Source organism: Wasmannia auropunctata, unplaced genomic scaffold (genome assembly GCF_000956235.1).
Source record: "Wasmannia auropunctata unplaced genomic scaffold, wasmannia.A_1.0 LD336095.1, whole genome shotgun sequence".
NCBI classification, from domain to species: Eukaryota; Metazoa; Arthropoda; class Insecta; order Hymenoptera; family Formicidae; genus Wasmannia; species Wasmannia auropunctata.
In genome coordinates this window covers 341,248-351,863 of record NW_012026795.1, presented here as the reverse complement: position 1 = coordinate 351,863, position 10,616 = coordinate 341,248, and the positions used below count along the sequence as shown (strand labels likewise).

General features: G+C 47.5%; 1 protein-coding gene across 1 annotated transcript; it reads left to right on the top strand.

The window, feature by feature from the left end:
* Positions 1-1,889: 1,889 nt before the first annotated feature.
* On the top strand, positions 1,890-5,250 carry LOC105462776. Its single transcript, XM_011709629.1, has 5 exons — positions 1,890-2,194; positions 2,329-2,755; positions 2,946-3,575; positions 3,622-4,862; positions 5,001-5,250. The coding sequence occupies exons 1-5, from the start codon at positions 1,890-1,892 to the stop codon at positions 5,248-5,250; spliced, it is 2,853 nt and encodes a 950-aa protein (XP_011707931.1).
* The last annotated feature ends 5,366 nt before the right edge of the window (positions 5,251-10,616 follow it).

The window sequence follows — 10,616 nt, the reverse complement described above, 5'->3', positions numbered from 1 at the left end:
AAGACGGCATACGAGATGCCTAAGTGACTGGAGTTCAGACGTGTGCTCTTCCGATCTATAACTTCTTTTGTTATCACTATTTAAAAGTAAAACTTTAGCACAATGTTAGCACAACCTAGCACAACTTGGCACAATTGAGAAAATTGAAAAAAAACGAAAATGGGGGGCTGATTAAAAAAATGGTTTTTTAAAATTAATTGACACATTTTCCGCACTACAGGTTTAATATTCTAGCACAATGTAGCACAAACCTAGCACAACTGTCGAAATTATTTAATTCTAAAAGTGGGGGGCTAACTTCGTGGAGGCCATGCTGGACCTTTGTTGAAACATCTGGGGCTTTCACGGAGATATCAGGTACTGAATATACATGGGATTGGATGATGGCCGAGGCTGGTAGAGCCAGATTTCTATGAATATTAGTATAATAGAACATAACATAATCTATACTGTGCTTTGCCAATTGCGCCCAAGGAGTATTGAAGCTTTGTGATACTGCCTATAATTGCCGACTATATACGGGTTCCGGACTGGAAATTTCATTAGTGGCCAAATAGAAAGAGCTCTTAATCCACTGAGTTTCCGTATCTGCGTGGGTGATAATAGATAAGGGTTAATGGTAGAAAGTAGAACCTACGTAGTACTCGTCACTTTATACTTGCTCGTACTATAGTTTTTAGAGTTGGTTTAATTAGTATTAGTGCCACTGTTAGTTGGCAAGTTCTGAGTTTCCTGTAAAGATTATTGTTGATTTACGCGGCGTTTTCATCACGGATTGAGTAGTAGAATGTTGAATGTTTTTTCTTAATGTTTTTTAGCGTTACTATTATTATTGTTAATTTACTTATTGTTTTGATTTAGTATTGATTTACGCGGTGTTATTATCATTATTGTCTAAAGGATAAGTTAGTCAGTAAGTTAGATTTAAGTAAACATGTAAGTTGATTATAATTATTCAGGCAAGTAGTACTCTGTAGAGAATAGTGATTCCAGGCCAGGGGACTGTCTGAGTCGAGCTGAGAGTGCTCCTCCTTCGGCCCCTTAGGTCTGCGAAGTGACAGTGCGGTAACGGGAATTTTCCGTTGATAAATATCGTCCCCCATAATGCTACGCCCCTAGTGGAGCGTACAACTCTGTTCCTGTGGAGGGAGAAACTTATAGTGGACTTGGAGTAAACTCTGGGCGGAATTAGATACAAACTTCAGACAAATACAAACATGGATATGTCGGATAATAAAGAAAAAACCCCTTCAGGGAGCCCTGGAGAACGGCGCGTGGGGGAGTCTTGTCCCTCTTCCCCCGTGTCGACAGCGCGCGTTGGGAGTGGGGCGGGAGTTATGACGAGGCCCTCGCTCAAACCGGCGATCGTCAGCATAGAGAAACTGCATGTGGATATAAATGCCCTCAGATTACGACCAGGCACGGCGAGTGAACTCTCTACACCTTCAACGCCTGAACGATATGAAGAGGCACTATCCGAGACTCTGGCAGCAAAGCCTAGCAGGATTAGAACAAGGAGTAAAAGCGGACGAGACATGAAGGTGGAATTTGTATCCACCTTCCAAGCGGAGGAATCGATGAGACCGAGGACATCGGCAGACGGAGACTTAGAGATTGTCTCGGTGGAGGCGGGTACCGGCACTAAGAGGGGGTCCACTTCCTCCTCTTCTGGGAGAATCAGACTTCCTCCATTGAAAGTAGGACAGAAGAGGAAAAAAGTCCCGACGTCGCCCAAAACAGACAAGGAGGAGGAGACTCCGAGAACGAACTTCTCGGACACCCAAAGAAAGGAACTAGACCGAAGACTACAGGATATTGAGCATCTCTCTTCCTCCGATATGGCGGCCAGAGCCATTGAATAGCTTGAAGATACGGAAGAGTGCCGCAGAATGTCGAACAACATCAAAGGATCGATCACAAGGAAGATGAAACTAAACGTGGCAACCGTGGCAGAGATCACAAAAATCATATCGATGCGGGCCTCTCAGGAGGGGGACATTGGTTTCATGAGAGCAAGATTTGCTGATATGCAGAGCGAGATAAACGGGCTCAGGGAGGAAAACCAGCGTCTAAAGCTCCAAATGGAGGAAATTCAAAGTGGACTTAATATAAGAACGAGCCCAACCGGAAACCTTGATCTCGGGCGTGGAGCCACTCCAGTACGAATGGAGATCTCGCCGAACCCTCCCCTGGGGTTAGAGGCAAACAGGAGTCGGGAGACATCTGTGCGGCCGCAGTCGGAAAGGGAAGCCAGAGAAACGCGGAGCAAAGGAACGAGATCCCCCCAGCTAAACACACGGGACTACTAGAAGAGGAATTTTTGGACAGACTGGGCTCCATCATTAGTGGGGCAGTTGCCAAAGCAATATGGACGCAGCTTCCTGGACGTGGAACTGATGGTGAGAGGAAACACGAGAGACCAAGGGACCCTCTTGAAAGAGAACGCCCCCGTGGTGAGGAGGGCTGGGGCTCGTCATCGGCTATCATGGACTCACAAGCAGTAGAGACGGAGGACTACAGTCCCCTGCCACAGAGAAAAGGAGCAACAAGACGACAAAGAAGGAGAGAGCGAAGGATCCGCAGGAGAATGATGGGTGACCCAACCGGGGATATGGCGGACGTAATAAACAGACCTGGATACTCGGAGGACTACCTCCCTTTGCCTGAGGTAGAGAGGGGGGATAAGCAGCCACGGCCGGTCCGCGAAGGTACACGTTTCCTTCAACGAGAAGAGAGGGCACACGAGGGAATACAGGTAAACAGAAGAACAGCAAGAATACCGCGCAGTCGGGCCCCCCGCTCGTCAGCTATTACAATCTCCCGCCCGGAGGACGGGATGACTTACTCTGAAATCATCCGGAAAGTCCGGGACGAGATTGCACTTGAAGAATTGGGCATTAAAGAGACTAGGATGCGGAACACGGTGGCGGGGAATGCCCTAATAGAGATTCCGAGGGAAAATAACATTGCCGGCCGCAGATAGCCTGGCAAAAAAGCTGCGAGAAGCATTTAAGGACACAAATATTCAAATAAGAAGGCCCACCCTAAGAGGAGAATTAAGACTGGCGGGATTACATGCGTCAGTAACTACGGAGGAGCTGATTGAGACGTTGGCTAAAGAGGGTGGCTGCAATGTGGCGAATGTCCGCTTAGGCTCATTCCGGCTAGCGAGAAGTGGCCTAAGGACGGTCTGGCTACAGTGTCCCTTGGATACGGCGACCAGACTAGCAGAAACTGGGAGACTCCGGGTGGGCTGGTCCACCGCTCTCGTGACGCTGCTGAAGAGGAGACCTATGCAATGCTTCAGGTGCTTTGCGACGTGTCACGTGAGGGACAGCTATCCGAGCGAAGTAGACAGAACGGACAAATGTTTTAATTGCTGCGAGGCGGGCCACACCATGAGGGATTGCGGAAGACCCCCATGCTGCCCTATATGCAGGGAAAAGAGCCTAAATTATAACCACAGGGCAGGCTCAGAGGTTTGCCCACCGTGCCCGCCGAGGAGAGACCTTTGCAGAAGCCCGAGGCGCGGAGAGACCCAGGCCAATCGGAACAACGTGGCCGAAGAACGGACGGTGAATTAATGCCCGGCAAGAGGATCATCCAGATCAACCTTAACAGATCCAGTGGGGCACAGGATCCGTTGATGCAAACTATGCGGGAGCGGGAATGTGGATTAGCTTGCATATCGGAGCCGTATCGGTGCCAAAAAATCCCGGATGGGCTCGCTCCAGGGAGCAGACTCCCATGGCAGCTATGCTGTGGTCCGAAGACGGATTGATGGACGCCACCTCGACTCTAAAGATGAGCGACGGATACGTGATGGCTTCCTGGGGGAAGCTTATCGTGGTATTATGTTACTTCTCGCCCAACAAAAGCATCAATCAATTTAGAGCATATCTGGCGGAGGTGGGTAACTACCTGAACCACCCACTTCTAATACTGGGAGATTTTAATGCCCGCTCGAATATCTGGGATGATACCCACCCGACCGTGAGGGGAGATACGATCACGACGTGGGCCTCTACTTTGGACTTCCGGTTGCTGAATAACAACAACGAACCGACATGTGTCAGGCCGCAGGGCAAATCGGTAATCGATTTGTCCTGGGCGTCTCCGGCGGCCCTTCGGCTGATTGACTCCTGGGAGGTGGCCACTGAGGAGGAAATTCTATCAGATCACAAATACATTTATCTGAACTTGAAGCGGGAACAACAATGGCAGAATGGGGACCTCATGCGGATAAGACATCTGAAATGGAACCGGAAGAGCCTAAATCCAGACTTGCTTCGGGCTGGAGTTGGCACATTCCTCTGGCCCAAGCAAGGCGACAACAGCGACAACCTCAGTGCTGAGGAGCGGGCGAGACAACTGCAAACCATGATGACTGAAGCATCGGACTTAGCTATGAAGCGGCAGAGACCTGGCCCGAAAAGAGCTGTCTACTGGTGGAGCAGTGATATAGCGGATCTCAGGAAGAAGTGCATTTCCCTTAGAAGGCGGGTGATCAGAGTCCACAGGAGAAATGGAGGTGCGGCTCCAGAGCTGGAGGTAGGGCTATTACAGGCTCGCAAAGCTCTGAGAACTGCCATAAAAACGGCAAAAAATACGGCCTGGAATGAGCTTCTGTCCACGATTAATCGGGACCCATGGGGTTGCCCTTATAAATTAGTAATGGACAAACTGAGACCGGCCGCCAGGCCTGTATGTGAAACGCTTCCACTTAACAATATCCGGGAAATAGTGGCGCGCTTGTTTCCCCACAGAGAGGAAGAGCTCTTGGAGAAACCAAGGCAGTATGCACAACCGGGCACAACGGCGATTGAGGTTAGGAAAGCCACAGTACCGATTTTATCGCGATGGTATAGAAGGCAGCATGGTCACCTTACATACCGGATGACCCAAATGAAAACGGGTCATGGCTGCTTCAACGACTTCTTATATAGAATCGGCAAGGCATGAAGCAGAGAATGCTCGTTTTGCGATGCCCCATGCGACAGCAACCTTCATACTCTGGGCGGCTGTCGGGCTTGGGATGGTGATAGGCAGGCACTTGCGAGCGTCATCGGCAAGGATATGTCGCTGGGCGCGGTCATGGCGGCTATATTAAGAACACGAGAAAACTGGATAGCATTCGGTAAATTCAGCGAAAACGTTATGCTGCGCAAAGAAGAAGCTGAAAGAGCAAGACAGGCGGAAGCACATGGAGCGGGTAATCAGATGGTATATTCAGAGGAGGAGGATGAGTAACATCTAGCCATTCTAGGCTAACCACATCGGTTGTATCGGCAATTCGATTTTCATCATCTTGGCAGTATTCTCACTTCCTGGCGGAAACCTGTACACTCATAGAACTTTGGTCCTGTGAGCCTGTGTGGTGGGTTCTGTCGAGAGGGGCTCTGATGTAATACTCTCCGGTAGTCCCGGGGCCCCTCTTTTAGATCTCGCGATATCTTCTAGATGGATTTTTAGCAGGTAGGCGATCGGTAAGGCCAGCAACTTCAGTCAGCCCAAGGGCTGACTGAGACCGTCAAGTCAAGACCGGTCGAATTCTGCACTCCCCTGTAACAGGCGCAGGGAGTCTGTGAAGATTTTTACCACCTTTATAAAAAAAAAGGTTAGGTTGGGATTTGAGCGGTCGTCTCGTGTGTGTCGAGGTGTACAGACGTGCCTCCGTGCTGCTCCGTGGTCTCCATACACGACCGTGCGGTTAAAGCGCGTTCATTGCATGTGGTTTGTGATCTTGTGTCGATTCACAAAGTTTCGTGTGCGTAAGTACTATAACGGCGAAGAAATTAACGAATTTCTTGTATCGCGAAACGTGGCTCGTTGCTCCGGCCTAAGATGGTTGTCGTTTCTGCGCTGGGCATGCCGTGGTAACGTAGACGAAAATATCCTTTCCGGGGATATTTCTTCAGTCCTGGGCATAAAGTTCGTTTCGTTGCATTGTCTTGCAACGACTGGCTATTGCGGTTCGCGATATTCTGGTCCCGCGCCGGAATAACAGCTGAACATATGTGCGGGTCGGCCAGGGCGTTACGTAAGTAGTGAGTGCTCCGAAAAGCGCGGAAACACGCTAACAACGTATAGGAACCTTATGGTATATACAGTTGTCAAGCAAGTGTAGTGCCGAAGCGATTAATTTTGGAGTGTGTTTGCTGCGCGGTTCTGTATTGCTGGATATGCATACTGAAAAACAGTAAAATCGCGTTGTGAATGTGTTTAGTGCCGGGGTGTGCACTAGAGTGCACGTCCTCTTGCGCGGGTTCATGCGAACGTGCCTTTGTTGGGGTGCGCGGTCTCGACTCTCTATGCTTCGTGGTTGTCGCGCCACGTGCTCGGAGAGCGACTATCTGGGCGTGTACTGTTGTACTGGACATTGGTCATTCTGGGAGGTGTTGCACGGTATGCACAGGGTGTGTATGCGCGCATGCCTGATTGCGTTTAACGAAAGTGAACGCTTGGTGGCGCGCGCCGCGCAGGCATGTGCATGATTATGGTGGCCGCGAGTGTTGCTTGCCGCGGCTCCTAACGATGCTTTGAATGTTAGCTTTTGTGGTGCCACTGCTTCGCTTTGCTCTGTGTAGTTGATTAGTTGCAGTGCTGTGGGCCGGCGGCGATTGGTCAGCTGCCCCTCCGTCTGTCGGAGGATTTCTGCTGGCCGTGTGGGACGCCTGACGGGCTTCTGGGACCCGCGGTCTCCCTCCTGCTTGTTATAGTGGTGTGGATGTCCTTAGGGTCCGGCGCTTTTTAACTTTTGCCTACACGCGTCCTGTGCCCGCTGCTTCCGGCTGGACATCGGCTGTAGAGGTAGAAGCTGTAAATGTGTCGTTCTACCGTGAAAAACAGAGTCTTGTGCCGCCCCTGATGAGAGGTATCGTGTCTTTGAAGCGCTATCAAATAATGGCATTATCGTTAAATTAATTCGCGACGATTCATACGAGCCGAGATTACTTTTTGTAGTAAATCAGATCTGACTTTCTAAAAATTTTATAAATACTTTATACTTTATATAAAACTGTCTCATGTGTAAACGCGAGGGCGGTTCCGGCGCCTATGTACCGCACGTGCGGGCAGTGACGCGATATAGTTTCTATGCGGTTCTTTTTCTGTGAAAGTTTTTTTATACGGAGCTTGGATGTAAACTTTAAGATAAGAACAGACTTGGCAATAAGTAATCTATTAGTTATTAGTCATTAAATGTACGATCTAACGGTCTTGTGCATGTTTATACGATATGTGCAGCCATTGCACTAAGATGCTTGCATACATGAGCTGAAATGTGAACACTGTGTGGAATACTGACACGTGTGGCTCTCCGTGATTCCTGGGAGCTGTCACGGAGCTCTGTCTGTGGACGTGCGGATTTACGCGGGAGTGTGTGTTTTGATGCATCAACACGATGGGGATGTCAATTTCGCTGAACGGTAGCGTTAAAGGGAGAGAAATTAAGTGAGGCCAGTGTTCTCTGCCCTCTGCCTGTGCAGGGTAGACGGTGGCATGCCCCCACTCGGTGTCGCATAAGGTACAGGATTTTGGATGCGTTTTGCGTCGGTATTTGAATTACACTCAAATAAAGTACCAAGGTAAATGACTTGCGACGCGGTGCGCTTGTTTCCCACGTGGAATCATTCGATAGTAAGGTTAGAAGAGGCACACCTGTATCCGGAATGCAGATGTGAGAGGAGAGTGTCTACACGCGAGCAGTATACAGTGCCACGCGGCCGTGAAGGCCGGGGCGTGGGACCTCGGAAAATACGCGTTTTTTAATGGGAGCCGCGTTTCGCTGCTGTTTATATATATATATACGTAGATTGAACCGCGTTCTATAACGATTGCAGTGTGCGGGCCGCAATACAGGTGTTGTGCTGCTTGAGTCGGCGCTGAGTGGCGGCATTGTCGCCGCCATACAGTGTTGAGCGATGCACGGGCAAATATTTCAAGCTTTACAGCGGACTCTTGGAGCGGCCTTTCCTGTGCTGGATTACGCGTGCGCCTTGGAAACATTGTTGCGTCCTTGGGTCTTTTCAGGAGGAGTCTTGGACCCAAAGGAGGGCCCCCCTTCTGATGTGACCGGAACTTATCCCGACGTCGTAAATACCCGTGTGCCCTTATCTGATTCTTCCCCGAAGCACCTCAATGCGCAGGCCCGTTGAAAAGCCAGCCGAGACTTTAGCGCTTATTCTAAACTTTTTTACCGTATACCGCGTCTACCTGAAATATGTTTCTCAGCATGAAGAATGGTCGCCACTTCGTTTTTCCTTAGCCACGAAGAAGGTTGAATGATCTGCAAGGCCACCACCGATGATCTGCGATACCCCGGTGTTCTTTAGTGTGGTCTGCTTTTTGGAATTCTCGCCCCGGAATGTGGTGGATACGACTCGTCGAACGGAACGAAGCGGGATGAGATGTAGGCGCTTATTTCAACTCACTCTTGATAATTTTCACAATGTTTATTCAAAATATATACGATCTTAGCGCACAACATTCACACACACACTTACGCTCTCATGATCGGGAATTAACGCAAACCACGTACGCGGTCGGAAGCCGCAAGGATCGACTCGCAACACGTCGACAACGCGAATTGTCGTGCGGACGGCTCGTCTTCCGAGGTCTCAATCGTTTCGCGGACCGACTGAGATACGTATTACTCGAACCAACGTTACACGTATAAGAAATGGACGTATCGGAATCACCACTCGCGAAATACTCGACTTCACGGGTAGAATTTGTAATACTTAAACGTCACTGAATAACGTTCCCAAAACTATCATAGTTCGACCATTTCAATGTTGAAGTATTAAAAATATAATTAATTCCTTTTATTCGTCTTGAAAATACTTAATATCGCTTTACCTGGCTGTTTTTACTTATTCGCGTGGAAAACTCTTTAAAACCAAACTTATTTCCTGTACCAAATTAACTCTTGGACTTTTTAATTACAGGTGTGATGACAACTTTGGCTCGGAGCCCTTCGCCGCTTGGTATATTTCTTAAATTAACTAAAATAATAATATTTTATGGATTACATTTTCAAAATAACGCTCTGTTTCTTTGTTACAGGTAGTCACGTGATCGATCGCTTTATCCGGTGATCGGATGATACATTTTTGCTTATCAAACTTCAAAACAACTATGTACGCTGATTTTTGCATACAAATAAAATAAAATTCATGGATCACAATCATTAATTAAGGTCGTATTTTTTTGTTACAGGTGATCACGTGACTTCTGGATTTGGACTTATTTTCCTAACATTCTCTTTTGATCTTCAATTATTAAACAATTATGCATACTAAATTATAATTCAAATAAACGCTAACGCATCGATTAACCTTATCTTAATTTGTTGGTAGCCCGAATTGTCATCACATTTTCATTACAAGTATTATTATTAATTCTTTCTCTTTTTTGTTTTAGTTATCCAGGTAATGATTTTGGGGAACGCCATTCATCGATTACATTATATTTACTTTATTCATTTATACTTTCATTCACGCTTTACCGATTGTAGAATATATAAAAAAAAACAATAATCATCTTAAATGTTTCGTCTATACTATATTGCCTTCATAATTCGCTTTCGTTACCCCTACGGGTAAACATAAAACCAAAAAAAACTATATGGATATAAAATGATCATTAATTAGATAAAATAAAACTAAAATTAAAGATATAATAAGAATAAATCCATAGACAATATTTGATATTCTCGGATAATGCTAACTCAAAAATAACATAAAATACCATATAAATACACACACCGAAATAACACTTTATCTGTCTATAACTTCTGGAATTGTTCGCGTGACTTTACTCCTCCGTCTCCATTGATAACGGCGGGGTCACCGGCTCAAACCTTGGGCTGTCCGGCTCGACCTCCTCCTCCGCCGCGACCTCTGGAACTGCTGTCGGGTGGTATTCCTTTTTTTCCCCGGTCCAGCATTTCTCTCGTTCCGTCATCCATCTGCGGACCACTTCCAGCGCTTGCTCCGCCCTCTCCGCTGACGTCTCCGCAGTCGTGACATGAACCGTAGACGGCTGCAACAGTGCAGACAGATACAAGGTTAGGACGCCCAACTCCGATGCCCGGGGGTGAGCGTAAAACCGACATCAGAGCCTGAGCCGGTTTCGGCTGATGTCGGCAGCCGCCGTCAAGATTCGTCGTCCGGGGCGGAGCGGGCGCTCGAAGTGGTCCGCAGGTGGATGGAGAGGCGTGAGGCGGAAGAGCGCCGCCCGACGGCTGTTCCGGAGGTCGCGGCGGAAGAAGAGGTGGAGGAAGCGGAGAGCCCGATGTACGAGCCGATGACACCGCCGCTACCGATGGAAACTGAGGAATAAACTTCATATCTCAGAGTGTCTTTAATTATTTTATATATTGTTTTTGTGAGTTTATTTTATGATTATCAATCACCAATTTGAAATATTTTATTTTAGCCATAGATTTCGATGAGTTTAGTATCAGTCTATTATATTTTTCGTTATATATATACAGCATGTAAAGTATGAATGAATGGATGAATGAATGAACGTGCGCGAATAGAATAAATAAAAATAAAATATAAAAGAATAAATAACGTTCCATTAATTGAAGAAGCCTTTACCTGAAATAG